The sequence below is a fragment of the Anguilla rostrata genome, chromosome 6, assembly GCF_018555375.3.
Source record: "Anguilla rostrata isolate EN2019 chromosome 6, ASM1855537v3, whole genome shotgun sequence".
NCBI classification, from domain to species: Eukaryota; Metazoa; Chordata; class Actinopteri; order Anguilliformes; family Anguillidae; genus Anguilla; species Anguilla rostrata.
In genome coordinates, this window is record NC_057938.1 from 53,192,812 (window position 1) to 53,209,599 (window position 16,788).

At 44.9% G+C, this 16,788-nt stretch overlaps 2 protein-coding genes and 1 long non-coding RNA gene across 5 annotated transcripts in view; 2 read left to right on the forward strand and 1 right to left on the reverse strand.

Moving 5' to 3' along the window:
- LOC135257613 (monofunctional C1-tetrahydrofolate synthase, mitochondrial-like) overlaps positions 1-2,613 on the forward strand; it is a 52,704-nt gene extending 50,091 nt beyond the window's left edge. Inside the window, exon 17 of the mRNA XM_064340516.1 lies at positions 803-2,613. The gene's annotated coding sequence lies outside the window, so the exon portion shown is untranslated. The remainder of the gene's footprint in view (positions 1-802) is intronic.
- Positions 1-16,788, reverse strand: part of LOC135257614 (uncharacterized) — a 48,457-nt gene that overhangs the window by 27,011 nt on the left and 4,658 nt on the right. For all 3 annotated transcript variants that reach the window (XR_010330689.1, XR_010330691.1, XR_010330690.1), the window contains exon 2: positions 833-958. This is a non-coding gene — a long non-coding RNA (uncharacterized LOC135257614). The remainder of the gene's footprint in view (positions 1-832; positions 959-16,788) is intronic.
- The window catches only part of akap12b (A kinase (PRKA) anchor protein 12b), a 49,180-nt gene continuing 38,934 nt past the window's right edge, over positions 6,543-16,788 (forward strand). The window contains exon 1 of the mRNA XM_064340512.1: positions 6,543-6,837. Coding sequence (XP_064196582.1) covers positions 6,724-6,837 — 114 coding nt within the window. The 5' untranslated portion in view covers positions 6,543-6,723. The remainder of the gene's footprint in view (positions 6,838-16,788) is intronic.

Below are 16,788 nucleotides of genomic sequence, written 5' to 3' on the forward strand. Positions count from 1 at the left end.
CTTCTCTTCATCTGCTGTTTATATTAAACTACTCGACTGCACTCACGCATTTAATTTTGCAATTCACTCCGGAGCAACCACTAAATGGGTATAATGGACGCACCATTTCATCACGCACAGCGGTCCAATAATTGTAACAGTCTGAGGGTTGAACTAATCCTGTTGGTTTTTGCAGTCTGCGGTAAAACAGAACAAGGAATGACAGCTTATCAATAGCCGTCATAATAGCACTGAATTCAGATGGCGTCTCAGGCCCTGGTGTTTGACCAGCAGTTTGTGAGATCAAACAATCAGCTGGTTTTGGATTGCAGACAGTGAACATTTTAGTCCTCGCTGCCGTATCAGAAAACTTTTACTTTAATTGGACAGGACTTTTTTTCTTTTGGCTAGGAGCCCTTGAGGTTTGGGGGGGGGGAGGGGGGGACAAAAACAAAAAATGTAAATCGACCAATTAAAATGCAGCATTGTCCTCAGCACGTCCTCATTGTTAGTCAGCTGAGCAGCCTCACGCCGGTCTGACCCTATTTCTGACAGACACACACGGCGGCCATTTTCCATCACCCTCTCCCTGGCCCAAAGTGTTTCAGAGCCAGGCCCAAAGTGGTGGAGATTAATTTGTTCCAGCGTGTACCATTTACCGTATACATAAATATTTACAGCATGTTTATCTATTTATTTTTCTGGGTGGGGGCTGTCACCAAGAGGCATAAAAGGCAGCTGTTTACAATGTGTGTCGATACCTATTAACAAACCCCCTCCCCTCTCTTCTACCCAACCCCCCCCCCCCCCATTCTACTCCTAGATTCACCCCCTCACCTGGTCAGCTACTCACCTGCAGGAAGACTCCGGGGGGGGGGGCGTCGGAACCCGAGACCGTCACCGCAGAGATGCAGAAACCGTTTTTCCGGCATTTTAAAAATTCACCCCATTCACAGGACGGCCGTTTCTCCACTTCTCACTGTAAAAACACAACCCTGTCAGATAATCACCTCTACATGCCTGTCAGCTCTAAGGTTACTGCCATGTTCCGCTGGGCTTCCGTGGCTATTCAAACAGCAGGGGGAATTTTCCTCTGTGACACCTTAAAGACCAAAGAAAACATGCCATAACCCAGCAACAATCAGGCATTGAGGAGTGGAGAAAACAATGCGTGCTTTCTCAGACATTTTCTTTTCATTTTCCTGACTGTTTGTCCTCGCTTACTGTGGGCCAGGACTCAGGCCTAGCTAAGCCATTTATTTTATATATTTTAATACTTTTATCTCATATTTTGTTCATCCTGTATGCGGACGACAAACATGGTTAATGAAGCGTTCGTCCTAATCTACTGAAGTCTTATTAGTGTTGCGCACAAAAGATTAATATAAGTGCATTCATGTTGGACTGTGTATATATACGCACACACACACAAACACTCACACACACTCAAGATTACATGCCTATCGCTAGGTACATCTTAAGACACTATAATTACTACTGAATCGTTTGGTCACAGCGAAGCAGTCGTTTAAAAAACACGCGCAGAAAATCCTCAGTTGTTTCGGTGAAAACCCCTCGGTCCTTCACTCGGTATTTTGTCACAGGTCACCTTAATCATCGGTGTCTGAAACACAAAACACCAATTTGTGGCGCAGTGTTTAAAAAGAAAAAAACGTCTTTTTTTAAGTTTAGTTTCCTGAGATACCGTCGTTCACACGTTGTGCGCGAGTCCCCCGGGGGGCAGCAATAACCCGGAATGTGAAAAACAAGGGCAGAGTCGTGGTGGTGAGGAGACCGCGGCGCGCTGCTGCCTGTCATTAACGGATGTTTTTTTTTTCGGCTTCCACGGACCCTTGCCCGTACACGCGCTCATTTTTGACATTCCGTCGCTGCTCCGTCCATTAGCAAATGTTTGCTTAAGTACAGTGTATGACACAAGACCGGGGCGTTTGCGCGTTTAGCTAGCGCTGGTGGTCGAAGACAATGTGCGCTGAATGTGTGGTCAGAGCATTTCACCTTTATTTTCTGCAATACCCGTCGTGGATTATAGGCTAAGAGGCAAGTGGAACAGCATTAATTCAACAGATTCTGTTATTGCACTGAATACTAGTGTGTTTAAACTACTTCGTGTGTACATCTTTTCATTATTGTTCCAAGTCCTGAAATGTTTACAAACCTATGATGTCATCTTTTCAGTAAAAATTGTGAAGCTTATAACATAACATAACATAACATAATGACGAGAACAAGCCATTCAGCACAACAAAACTCACCATTTTCATGTCGTGACAGCAACCTTTGTCAGTTTACAGCACCGATTTACAAGAGGTAAGCTGTCAGGACATAGCCGGCCTTAAATATTTTAGGGATCGCTTATCCTCAAACTAAGCATGTTCTCATTCAGTACCAAGGACAGATCCCAAATATTATTTTTGTTCAACTTATTTCTTGATGCAGCAAAAAGGTGATCATTTTTCACTGTGTTCAAAATCTGTTTGTTTTTTTATCTCCCCCGCATTGTTACACTTACCATGATCCCAATGTGAATGATGGTCGGTTATTGAGTGTATTGTGTAATGCAGCACCAGTTGCCATGGCTCCTAATAAAAATAACTTGGAAAACCTTTTACAGACGGTCCGTCTCAGTTCCAGAAGTTTCTTTTTGGTTGTTGCATTAAATGTCATTTTCATTCAACAGAATCAAAGCGTGTTGTGTCATACGTTCAGGCATACGAAATTATGCTTTTGTGTGTGCGTGCACGTGTGTGTGTGTGTGTGTGTGTGTGCGTGAGTGATCTCAGCCTATTAAGAAACAACCATGATAGGCTGCCAGGGAAATTCCATGGAAGTTTTCGGAAAGTTGGGTTGAGAAAGTGGGGGGGGATGGGTCACCCTGCCTTCGCCCACACACCCTTTGCGGTGCCCAGAAAAAACGACCACAACCATCGACTGGAAGCTGTGCGGTCAAAAAAAAAAGCACCCCGGGAACCAACAGTCTTTCCGGCCTTTTCATTCAGAAAGGCAAAGCTCTCCTTCATGAAGCGGAGGATAATTAGTTATCTGTGAATAACAGGGGAGGGGGCAGCAGTGCCTGCCCTGTATTGGGGGAACACACACAGAGCCAGCCGGGCCTGACTCAGCTCTGTGCTGCTGGGACGGTCCTGCACCCGCTGCACTGCATTCAAAACTGGCGACCCTACCCGGGGCAGACCGGCTGAAGAATCAGGCTTCTTTTCTCCCCTCAGAGGAAGTGAACATCTTTTTTTGGGGGGGGGGGGGCTAGGCCCCCAGTCGGGACACAGGAGAGGTTATGCTCCCGTTCTCCTGTTTTTTGATTTCGGCCAATCAAGCGCTGACCTCCTGGGCCTGCGGAAGGCTTTCACTTTAATGAGAATCCCCCCCCTCCCCCCTCCCACTCTCTGTCTCTCCCTCTGTGACATCAGTGGTCACATGACTCACGGTGGTGAAGGTCAGCTGTGCCCAGACGCTGATGCATACGTTTCTGCTGCAGGGAGCTGCACCAGGCCCGGGAAGCTGCCAGGGCCGCGGTTCGAGAGGCGGGACCTGTCCTTGATTTACGACAGGTGCTTCCTGGAGCCCGGACTGTTATTGTGAAAACTGCCAGAAAATGCCATAATGTTTAAACTGGGTAAAAAGAACAGTGGACAAATTGAACTGGAAAGTAATTGGACTCTTTAAACAAATGTGCAGCTTGTCTGTAGACACTGGTATGAGTTAGTTGCATGCAATCGAGGGTTTATAAGGTTATGCGATAAGGTGTGTGAGGTGGGGTGATGTTTATGAGACAAAGTGACTTTTTCACAATTGTATATATTCAATATTTGTTGTCATTCTTCACATTTATATCGTCAGTGTTATCTTTGGAATGGGTTGGTGGGGTGTGCTCTGACAAAATACATTGCCCGCATCACTCTTGCCCTTTGACCCTTTAAGGTGTGAGATCACAAATATGTGTTTAGAATGTTCTTAACCTAACATTCTAATGCTGATGTAACAATCATTACTGGTGACTGAAAGCACCAGAGTTTTAGAATAGCAAGGATAACACTGGCTGTGCCAGGACAGAGACTTCACCCCTTCGCTTCTTCTCCCTTAGAGCGCAGTAACTGGACCCAGATTAAACTGGGGTGTTCTCATTACACAAGATACCGCAGAACAGCAGGTTTTTATTCAACACTCTTAATAGAGCGTAAGGCTTACATTTTATAATCCGACAGCTCAACTTTGCAGCTTCAGAAAAAAGACCTTCTGTTGACATATCCGCTCAGTGAAAATGCAGGACGCGATTAATGGTAAATAATAATAATAATAATAATAATAATAATTAAGAAGCAGAAGAAGATGAAACATGGATGTAAGGGCAGGGAACTTCACAAAAGTGCTTTTGAGCAGATGTCAGCTAGTTTTTTTTTCCCCCCCGTGTGCTGTATTTAGTACTATACATTTGTCAAGGTAGTGCTGTTGATTGCCTCCTGGGTGAGAATTACTTATGGTATGTAAAGTACTGCTTGTGCAGCAGGCTATGCCTTACGCTTCTGAATACACACACGGCCATTTATAGTTAATGTACATTGTTTAATAAAACTACTCCACAGTTGCATATAATGAAGTAAATTTGGATAAATGCTGCTAATTTAAGCATACGTTCAATCATATGGTCATAGCATATGTTCAATAACTATCAGTATTAAATAATAAAATGAAAGTGTCACTATATGGTGTTGTTTCATTAGATTCAAGTTTTTATTCAGGAAATATGGCGATCTGTTCCGTTTTGCTCAACAATACCTGTTATTTAAACACTAACCCTAAATCCAGAGTTTTTCCACCAACCTGGCCCACCTGGCATCTTCACGTGACAGAAGACCTTTTTTCCCAAAGTGCAGGATAAGAAGAGGTAGTGCTGCCATCTCTTCTTGAATGACGAGGATCTCTCTACCTGGCGAGGAGAAGATCTATGCATTGATTGATGCGGTTAAAATGAAAAGGCCTATCTTGAGACCTGCTGACAGTAACTTCTAGCAGCCTGCCAGGTCCCAACAACATTTACGAGCATGTTTTTACCGTTGGTATTTAATTTGAAGCTTTTTGTAACGTAATTAACGTATCAGGATTTCCGTTTGCGCTGGCTGTTTTACAAAACTGTCAGTTAGCAACTGCTAGCCATCTGTCAGCGGCAGGGCAATGGGCTTATAGAACATAGCCTACTACCATTTTGGCACGGTTGATATCATGACGAGGTTTTTTGACAGAATATACAGGCAGTCAAGACTGGCGTGAAACTGTAAAACGTTTCAAATTCTTTAGAGCTTTTGATTAATAAAGTGTCTGTCTGTCCGTCTGCTACGTTATTTGCTAGGAATTTGGAAATGTCAAGACTGGGACCTGGTGTAGGCTACACCTGACCGTTTCAACCCGCTACTGTTTCCGCAGGGAGTAATATGGTCAATGGCTCGACATGACATAGCCTACTGTATCCATTCCGTTTCTCCCTGAAACGTGATCATGTTTGTTAGCTTATTGATTGATTACATGGCATCGTCCTTCTTGATGCCGCTTCATCTTGAATTCTCATTAGCTCTTATCCCCGAGGGTACCACAACAGCAGAGAAACAACGGTACTTAACACAATATCAGTGATGCAATTGTGTGTGATCATATTATGTTCTTTGCACCTGTATCCTCAGCAGGACGCGGGTTCGCCTGAAATTATATTTACTCTGGGCCACCACGGAATCCCACATACGACATACGAAGACGAAATCAAATATTGGACCACGTCCCGTTCTGAGGATCTAACTTGGCGTTAGTAATAACCGCGATCACTCTCACAATGGCCCTCCACGCTTAGCATTGTTAGGATTATGAGTCGGCATTTTAACTGAGAGTATAGACTGTTTTTATATTATATTTGAAAAAAAAACATTATTAAATTTATTTTGTACATTTTGTCATAGTTCATTTAATAGATTTGAGTGATTGTCAGTTGAATCTGTGCTTTGTGAATGGGATTGTTCATTTTATTTTTCACCTCTGATGAATGTCATTAACAAATTAATAATCTATCATAGCTTCCTTTTACTTTTCAGTTTAAAAAAGTCAAATGCAACGAATGTGGCCTATTCGCACTTGATCTGCAATTTTGTGACTCTTGTTATCAGTGTCTCCGCTGTTCTGTCCTACCAACGGCTTCGATGATGCACTGTTAAATGAGATGTTATCTCCTCTGTCGTCGGGTCTGTTGCGTAAGATAAACTTTTAAAGTGCGTATACAGGACAGTCTCTCCTCAGACGCTGAGACGGCGTTGAGAATCCCACATTTAATGGGGGAGAGGAAGAATGTGTTTACTGCAGCCGGTGATGCGCACATAAGTTCGTTTGCCTGCGTTTCAGCTCCGTCTAATTATCGGTCCCTCTAAATAGCCGTGCTCTGTGCAGCCTACGTTTGCTGGTCTGACAAGAGACGTTGGTCCATCCAGGTCGTTTTTTTTCCTTCATCAGTTGATGCTGCAAGGCGTGCCTGTGTCCCGTACATGTGATTGCGAGGGGAGGTGGTTTTCTAAAAGAGTTTGCAGGGACACCGATTGCATCACTCGAGAGCCAGACTACCCCCGGAGCTGTCCGTAGATAGCTTTTGGTCGTTGGATATACCTTGTCGTTGACGCGGTTTGCAACCGTACACCCCGGACGGGAAGGAAAAAGAACAAGGTTGCGGTTTTCATAATGGGAGCATCGATCTCGACGAGGCAGGACGGCAGGGCAGAGGAAGATGTGACGACCGAGGAGCAGAATGCGGAGGTGAACGAAATCCAGGAGGGGGAGGAGGTTGACGCAAAGGTAAAGTACTCCGGTTTCTGAAATAAGTAGGCTAACGGGACATTTCTGGGGTTCTCAACATCCTACCAAATTCTAGGCACCAATTACTTCCTGTATGGGGCACTAAAGTGGGTTAAAGGGGGGGATTCGTGTGCATTTTCACTGACTTTAAATCACTGCTCGCTTATTTAGTGACATCTTCAGCATGATTCTGTATTCCTACCTGGATGTTGCAACGACTTGTCACTGCGTCGTGCGCGCAGCATTTATTAAACAAGCGCAATAACGCATAAAAACTTCCAGGTGGGTCACGCTAGCGTATTGCTGAAGCCTTTTTTTTGGACGCGTGAAATGTGACGAGATTTCCAGAGCACTGCAAATGCGGCTCCGCAGTAATAAAAATGTTCGTTGTAGGCTTACCTATTCTTGATACATTGCTTATAGAAAATTGTCACGCGAGCAGGACAAACAACGTCATACAAATGCTATCATACCTTGCGAGCAAATAATGATGATAATAATGATAATGATTCTTCTTATTCTTGTTATTATTATTCTTATTAATTATTATTGTTGTTATTATTATTGTTGTAATTACTATTCAGCTTTTTTGTATGTTGTAATCATAATTATTCATATTAATTACAGTTGTGTTACTGCTATTCAAATTATTAAACTGTAGATTGTCCCATCAACAGAATGTAAAATACCTTTTCAAACTGCTATAAATACGCCCCCCCACCCCCACCACATCATCTTCAAAGTGGTAACACACCTTCAGATTTTTTTTTTTTTTTTTTTTTGAAAAAGGTGTCTACTGTAATAACGAGTATGAAACCAGAGACGCATTGTTATTCCGCGTCCGAGAAGCAAAAACAAAGAGATTGGAGAGTCACAAGACGTGCGTGTCACATGGCGTCACATGTAATTAATCAGCTCAGCGGCATAACTGATTACCTGATTTGAATACGATTTCTCAAATGTAAATGCAAAACAAAATTAAGTGCAATAAAATAAGATCCATGCTGAGTAACAGACAAAGAGGTAAAGTTAACACAAATGTTTTACCTCTCATGGTAAATGGACTGCATTTATATAGCGCTTTTATCCAAAGCGCTTTACAACTGATGCCTCTCATTCGCCAGAGCAGTTAGGGGTTAGGGATTAGGTGTCTTGCTCAAGGACACTTCGACATGCCCAGGGTGGGGTTTGAACCGGCAACCCTCCGACTGCCAGACAATCAGTCTTACCTCCTGAGCCATGTCGCCCCTCTCGTAGTTGGTGAAAGACCAAGCGCATGAATACGGTCAACCATTCGTGTGATGGCCAATGTACTCTGAAAAGGTTTTTAAATTACGCTTGGCCCTGTCTGATATGGTACGAGTTGCTTTTGCCAAACCTTTTTTCCTGCAAGTCTAGTGAAAATGTCAATTTCGGGTGTGGTGAGAGAACGTGTATCACATGTAAAAGCATGGTGTGTCAAGGTTCATCTTTGACTGTGTTTAAGGACATCTGCGCATGGGAACCTGGGCATTGTAGTTACAGGTTATTACTCCTGAGAGGCACTCGTATTTAAGAGAGTCCTTCGCGAGTCAAGCTTGGAATATGTGTCTAAATCCCGGGAAAGCGGCCAAATGTTTTACTCTTTCAATTTAGTACCGTTGAAGGCTGACAAGTGTAATTTCAGTTCTCTACTCGCACATAGATTAATTTCAAATAAATAAATACATACATACATACAGAACTTCAGGAAATTACAGAACAAGCCGACTGCTTTGTCAGACTACAGCATGTAGTATTGCGTTGGCGCTACCGTCTGGTCCAGCTTCCAGTCAGTGCCTTTTTTGAAAAGCCCCAAGGCTGTTTGAGATGACTCACTGAATAGCCTAGCGCCCCACAGCCCTTAAAAAAATGATTCATTGCCGAGAAACCAGCAGTGCGGGGCGTTATAGGTGTAATCACCTGTTTTAATTGATCCCCAGAACCAGGGCTTCAGAGCCCCCCCCCCCCCGTCCCGTCCCGTCCCGGCGTTTCCCAATGCAGGAATAATCCTGATCCTGCTGTGTCAGAGCCGCGTCTGGTTTTTGCTCCAACCAACGTAGCGGTGTTGTGTTGCTCGTGAGGCTTAATGAATGCTGGTGACCAGCTGCTGGAGGCTCACAGCATTTCACCACTCAGCCTCAGGCTCCGATTGGCCAAGACTGCGAGCGGTCACGCTCAGATGAAACAGCAAAAAACCCGAAACGGCTCTGGGTTGGCTGCAGGATCAGGGTCGCGTAACCACCCCCCCCCCCCACCCCCCCACACCCACCTCCCCGGGCCCAATGACTCAGGTCTCAGCTGGCCTCATTGATTTACAGCTTATGCTTCCAAGCCCCCTTCCCCCGTGATCTACAGCTTTGCTGATCTATACGCTTGATTCCGCCAATTGATTATCGCCTATGCATTTCCATCAATGAGGCAGTTTGTGGACTCCCTCTGATTGGTTATCGATCCGTTTCAGTCTATCGGTGTGTGACCCTATGGCAATTTGTCATGCTGCGTCATATTGCTCGCCTTCTCGTTTGACTGTATTTCTCACCTCACTGTTTGTGACTCCGGGTCACAATCGCACAAGCTCCATAGAATCACATGGGTACTGTAAATACAGGGGAGAGCGCTACTCTCTCCCCTCCTGGCTGTCCACTGAATGGGACCTTTAGGTCTTTATCGCAGTATTGGTGTGGTCTGGCAGACTGTATCTTGCTGAGGGCGGTTTGAAATTCCTTGCTCTTGCCATCTGCTATTTAAATTCAAGCGTCCAGTTGTTTGTCTAGTTAGCCCACGAGAACTCATTATTAGTCTCTACGGGACTAGGGCGTAATTTACCAGAACTGTACGGGTCAGTTTGGGAATCCGTGTTGTTAAAACACTGTAGGCCTTCAACTGAGATTCTTTACTGAAATACTTAGTTTCCCCTCCCCAATGTCGTTTGTCATTCGCGCATCATTTGACTTTCACAGCTCGCGAACCGTCTCAACGGAATTCTCCACGGTGTAATTAAAAGCTACAACCGAATCGGTCAGAATCGGTTTACTTTTGTACAAAGGGGTTTTCCCCGTTTGAATGAACGATATGCGGTTTGTCGCGCGTCTGTCTCGTTCCGGCGGTTTTTTTTTTTTTTTTTTTTTGCGTTTTGTGACGTATGTGCAGCAGGACGTTCCACCAGCTTCCGCACGCGCATTCCAGGTTTGCAACACCGTTTCAGTTCAGCTACGGACGCTAGAAACATAGATATATTTACCAACTGTCCGCTGTCTTGAACTATGACTAGGGGTATTGTACCTATGGATTTCAGTTAGCGCTAAATGAAACGTAATATTACTGCCGAACACAGTGTGCATCAGCTCGGTTCGTTTTGTTCTAGGCTCATCCTGAGAATATGTCCTAACTATAATGCAGGCTTAGCCAATGAAGCTTAAATCTGTGAATCTCATTGAAACAGTCCACTTCGCCATCAGCTTATACGAAGTCGGTCACCCACACATGCCCTCGTGGAAGATACTTCTTGCTCTATGCAATAAATAATATTTGAAATAATAAGTAGTGGGTCCTGTTTCTGTGATTTGCAGACCACCGCACACCTTCATATAAACAGAAAGCACATCTGTCCGTAATTATTCAGCTGGTTGAAACTCGAAAGCAAACACCTCAGTCGAAGGCACTTTCGGTTTTTTTTTTTTTTTTTGCCGGAAAAAAAAAGCTCTCTGCTGAGTGAGGCGGACGGCCCTCGCCGGGACAGAAAAGCGAAATTCTGCGAGCGTCGCCTCGCACCCTCCCCGATAGCATCTCCTTCGGTCGGACGTTCAGAGGCCAGACTGCTGGTGGGGGCCCCCGAATAAAAGGCCATTCTTCAGGGCCGGGGGGGGCCCAGGTGCCAGCGAGCAGTGGGTCCACGAGCCACGTGTGTGCGTGTGTGGCATGTGTGTGTGTGGTGTGTGTGAATGTGTGTGTGTGTGTGTGAGTGTGTATGTATGTGTGTGATGTTTGCATGTGTGGGAGTGTGGTGTGTGAGTGAGTAAGTGTGTGTGTAGTGTGTGTGGGGTGTGTGTAAGTGAGTGTGTTTTGTGTAAGTGTGTGTGGTGTGGTGTGTGAGTGTGCGGTGTGTGTGCGGTTTGTTTGTGTGTGCTGTCTGTGTATGTGGTGTGTGTATTTATGTGAGTGTGTGTGTGGTGTGTGAGTGAGTGTGTGGTATATGCTTGTGTGTGTGTGGTGTGTGAGTGTGTGGTATATGCTTGTGTGTGTGTGTGGTGTGTGAGTGTGTGGTATATGCTTGTGTGTGTGTGTGTGTGTGTGAGTGAGTGTGTGGTATATGCTTGTGTGTGTGTGTGTGTGAGTGAGTGTGTGGTATATGCTTGTGTGTGTGTGTGTGTGGTGTGTGAGTGTGAGTGTGTGTCAGCAGAGCGTTTCACAGCAGATGAAGCAGATAAACATCCTCTCCAGCGGCCTGTGGAATTTTAGAAATGCTCCAGAGCGCTTAGAAGTAGGTCATGGGTGGCACCCCTGCCTCCCCACCCCCTTCCCAAACTTCCCATGCCCCTGTCACCCCAGAGGGGCCTGTGACTGGACCGGTTTTCAAATCCCTCATCTTGTTTTTCTCCCAGCTTTGCCCTGGTCCTCCCTGCCCACTACCTTCTCCGTCGCTATGGCAGCAGGACTGTGTCAGACCAACACACCTGCTATCGTGCTATCGTGCTATCGTGTGGCCAGCGTTCTCAAAGTCCCCAGTTTGTTCGATGGTGATCGCAAGCAGGTTTGGCTTAATATCTGTAACGGAACAAAACTGCCAAAACTCCGGACCATTTCTTTTTTTTTGGCACCGTACCTTGAAAAGTAAACCTTTCCAAAAAAAATAAAACATTTATCAGCACTTGCTAAATGAATGGGCCTTGAATTCCACTGCGACTGCAGTGTTCCTGCAAGAGGCAGACGTCTGCTCACGATTCTGCAAGCACGACTCAGCTGCTGAGCTCAGGATGTGCTAAGTAAGGACATGTGATCTGATCTGAGCTGCATGTGATGCTGTATCTTGAACACCTGAAGACTCATTTGAATATGTAAAGCTGTATCAGAGCTTTTTTTTTTTTTACCAGTCAGGCTGCACAAAGGAAATAATAATAATAGTATTTTTTGCTTCTAACGCAGCCTTCCAGCAGTACAGCAAAGTGCTTTGCAGAATAAAAGTACTCCAAGAGAATTTTAAATATCAGCAGGAATTTAAGAACAAGAGATATTAGAAATTATAATGAAGATAAATGAACGGCGCATAAAAAGCAATAGAATAAAATTCAAAAAAAAAAAATTCAAACAATTGAAACTTTAGAAAAAAAAAAAGGCTTGGGAAAAGTCTTAAGGGGACAGCGATATCAACTGAAAGGCCGTTGCAGGGGTTAGAAGCTAGGAGATAGATGGGTTTATGGATTTGATTAGAGACAGTGCGCCCCTGTGATGGGGGGTGGGGGGCTTTGTATCCGGGCCGGGAGGACAGGGCAGGCTGAACAGAGGGCTCTATTGAGGGTGAGGGGTGCAGGCCAGCCCCTAGGCAGAGGGGTGCAGTCAACATGGAGAAGGCCCGAGGCAGGACAGAGAGGAGCCTATCGGGTCGGAGGAGAGGAGCTCCCACCCTGCCTGTCCAGAGTGACGGGGGGGGGAGGAGAGGGAGGGAGAGAGAGAGAGAGAGAGGGAGAGACAGAGCGAGGAGGAGGAGAGAAAGAGGGAGGGAGAGGGTAGGGGGGAGAGAGGGAGAGAGAGAGAGGGGGAAGAGTGAGGGGGGAGAGACAGATGGAGAAGGAAAGAGAGGGAGAGAGTAGAAGAGAGAGAGAGGAGGAGAGGGGAGAAAAACAGAGAGAGGGGGATAGAGAGAGGAGTGAGAGAGATGGAGAGAGGGGCTAGCAAGGGTGACAGAAAGGTGGATGAATGGCTGGATTGTTTCCAGAACCAGAAGCCCGACACTGACTGACTGACTGACTGACTGACTTCGGGCGCACATTCAGAGCCAAGAGGAAAATCCACTCAGGTTTTGGTTTTATGGACCTGCAGGAGGAAACAATAGCATTCTTCCTCAAGTTCAAGCCTTTCTGAGGAGTTGGTGAGGAAAAAAAAGAGGACAAGAGGTGCAAACCTTCACTGTGGAAGTAGCTGGCCTGTTTAAAATGGCTCCTGCTGCTTTTTTTATGTCACATAGGAGAGCACAGAGATTGGCAGTTCCCATGAATTCTGTGGTCATCTACTTCATGTCAACAAGCGCACAGTCAAAGGGCTTCTGTCTCAAACACCCCCCCCCCCCCTCAGAAGGGGGATTAAAAGAGTTCACAGCAGTGACAGCACTTATAGTCAAGAGGGTGAGCTGAAGGACGTCCCACACAGGGAAAACCATTTTTGACTGAAATAACTGGCATCCCTGCTAACATGCGAGTTAGCAACCCTGTCTGAAAACAATTATTTTAGACCTAGCCCAGAAAATTCGGGAAACTCCGCTTTTTCGCCTGATGTCTTTATGTTTTAATATTTGAATTGGGACCATTTACTCAACGATTTAAATCCAAGGATATGTGCGTCCAAAAATAACGGCGGGAATTGATTTTTCCATCTTGTCGTGTCGGACAAGGGAAAGTTTTGCTCAGTAACTTGAGACCGAAGGATATCTGTCCCTCGGTGCCGATATAAGCCGTGGACTGGGGAGGCTGCCAGTGCCGTGAGCCTCCATCAGTAAAAAAAAAAAAAAAAACTGCATGAAACAGTAGCAAACTGAACATTAACACCAAGATGGATGACCCTGGAGGTTATGACCCGCAAGGCGAATACTGGCTCTACGTGCGCCTGGATCGGAGGATTGGAAAGGACTTCAAAAAAGTCAGTGGCGCAAGACAAAATGGATACTTTAATCGTAATTAGACCAGGTGAGATATAAAACAGGGCTCTTAGGCAGTCTGTAGGCGGTCTTGGGCTGGACAGGAAATGGAAGATCGCCCAGCTCCACGCTGGAGGAAACCGCCAACACCACCCGAAATCTCCACAATGGAAGCGACGTGGACGCGTTCCGTTGGCCGTCCAGAATCCTGCACTGGCTGGAGGGGGAACACTGCCCTGGGTGCAGTAACCCCCGTAAAGGCCTGCAGTTCAGTCAGCCATTTTTTTTTTTAAATCCAAAATTCTAAGCCAGTGTTCTAGAACTCTGTCGCTTTCAACTGCTACACCAGCATTTGGAATGTTCAGTTGAGAACATTCTAAATGGCGTGTCTGTGATCCTACACCCCTGAAGGGTTAAAAAACAGTGAGACAGGGGGGGCCCCCCGAAAGTTGCGGTACACTGATGAGAGCAAATGGAGCTGAAAGCCTAAAGAGGCACCAGGGAGATGTAGGCCGAAAAGGGGGCGGAGCCAGATCATCATCCCAATGGAATATGCTGCGATATATTTTGTAAATATATATGGACTGTTTTTGGGAAAATTGTAAATATACTTAAGCAGAAATGTATATATTTAAGAACTGTATTTATTGTTGGTATATGGGCAGGGTTCCTCTGCAAAAAGGGACCATGGTACTCAGTAGGACCACCGGGTTAAATAAATAAAAAAATGTAAAAACTTTATGTATACAATGCAGTATCTGAAAACAGTAATCAGTTGTATAATTGGCCATACATTTGCGAAGAGTTTCAGTATCTTTTCCGATACTAATCATATATTTTATGACAATTATATTGCAGTATATGCCATTTCCATAAGGCAGTTTGGTCAAGTTAGGCCACAGCAGGAGCCACTCGTACTCTGGAGAAGGCCGAGATGGAAGCGCAGATCCCGAACGCACCAGCTCAAGTCATCAGCAGCTTCCCCTTTACTCATATTACCTGTATGGACAGGGTTCTGATGCAATCTGGTATTGTATTGCACTTTTCAACTGATTGAGTCCCTCTAGCTGTTGAAGTGCCACTGATATGTTTTTAAGGTACCACCCTCTCTCCGACTGTAATATTGCATTTTTTTTTTGAAGAGATGAGTGTCATCGATTGCCAAAGGTGTATTTTGTCTATTACCTGATGCTGATGTGGGGGGGGGAGGGGGGGAGGGGGGGAGAGCGTTTTTTTTTTTGTAGTTTCCGTGTCGGAGAGACAGCGACAGAACGATTTCAGCCAGCGGTGCTGCTCCAAGCCCCGCAGAGCGGACCCTGTGCACGGTTTTTTTGGAAGGTGGAATATTTATTTTCTAGCGCGGAATGTTTAAGGTATGCGAGCACGGCTGGTCTGCCTCGTTCGGAGTGAGCGTTAAAATTTATTATTTTTTAAACGCTGCGGGTTCTGGCTGCGGTATTTCAGGGTAAACATGACCGTTTCTGCTCCAGTGAAACAGGGCTGCTGTCCAGGGGTCGGCCAACACGTGCACTTCAGTGTGTTCAGCTCACCAGCAGGTTCAACCAGCTAACATCATCTCTAATGTGGGCACCGACCTTTAAACAGAACCGTTTCACATAAAAGCCTGACCCCACTACATTTACGTTGCATTTATTTGGCGGACGCTTTTATCTATTCAAAGCGACGTACAATATCGAAGGTCACTGGAGAACTACAAAACTCAGGTCATAATGAGGTACAGTACTACTCATTATGCAACAGTTATCCGTAGCCGTGAACATCAAGTCCAGTTCACATAGTAAGAACAGTGTCACGACACGACTGATGTCACGACTGATGTCACAATGATTTTCACCTTTTTTTGACACTTTCCAAATGCCACAGAAGTGCTTGTATTTCTTTTTTCTTTACCTAGTAAGAACAGAAATTTTATGACACTGCACTGCCCGAGAAAAGGAAGGAAAAATGGAAAGATTAAGCTCATTCCCAAAATGTGCGACTGCTTTCTACGAAAAAAAAAAAAAAACTTTTGTAAGGCAATCAGAGTTGACCCCTTTTTTTGCACTCAGAAGAGTTGGCAGCATAACAGGCCGTTTTTTGTTTTAATTTTTTTTTTTTTAAAGGTTCTCAGAGTTACAGTAACAGTCCCGCAAGAAGAAAGGATGTCGAAACAGTTAAACTCTAAAATGGCTCCCTTGAGCAGCAACAGGAAGATCCATTTAGTGCTGGACGGTCATAAGCTTCAACCTCCCCCAATCTTCCTGAAATAGTCTCTAACATAATAGGAAATTTAAAAAAAAAAAAAAAAGAAAAATACAGACAACGACTTTGTTGTAAGAGTACTCATTTGGTGGCAGAGACCTTTCATCGACTGCTGGCATTTTGAACACAGTGCTTTGATTTGTTTTAGCTGTGTACGAGTGAACCACCATCAATTTGATTTTTGAAAAATCAAGTTGTAATGAAGGCCAAATACAGTCATGGTTTTATCACATGTGGAGCGGTTATACAGCGGATACATTCAGGACCTGTCAAAAGAATCTAATGACTAGGTCAACTGCTATTGAACTCTCTTAACTTACAGTGCTGTTTTTTATTTTTATTTTTTGTGCGTGTCCACCAAACAACTCTTGCCATTGTTATTGGCAAAGATATTTCCAGATTTCCCCGCTGTCTGACCTGTATCGCAACCTCCTGTGAAAAGATTTCCACATTTCAGGGTGAACGGAATCGAATTATTGAGTGGCCTAAAATGGCATGCTTTCCACTTGGGGGTAGAAAACGGTCCCTTTTGGGTGAAATTGTGATGTGACGGTGGCCTTAAAAGCACTCCTCCACTACGGCTGCCTTTGAATAGGGAAAACGGGGAGAAGTTCGGCTATAATTAAAGGCCCCGTTCCCCTCGTTTCTCACCAGTTCCCAGCTCTCCGGGAGACAAAAAATTGAGCTTTTTATTTGGAATAAGGGACTCCGGTCTTTTGTGTCTTTCCCCCACTTTTTTTCTTTTGAATGGAAAAAAAAAAAAAAAAACATTCCACAATTATTTAGGGCCGGTCAACGCTAAAAATATAGATCCAAAAATG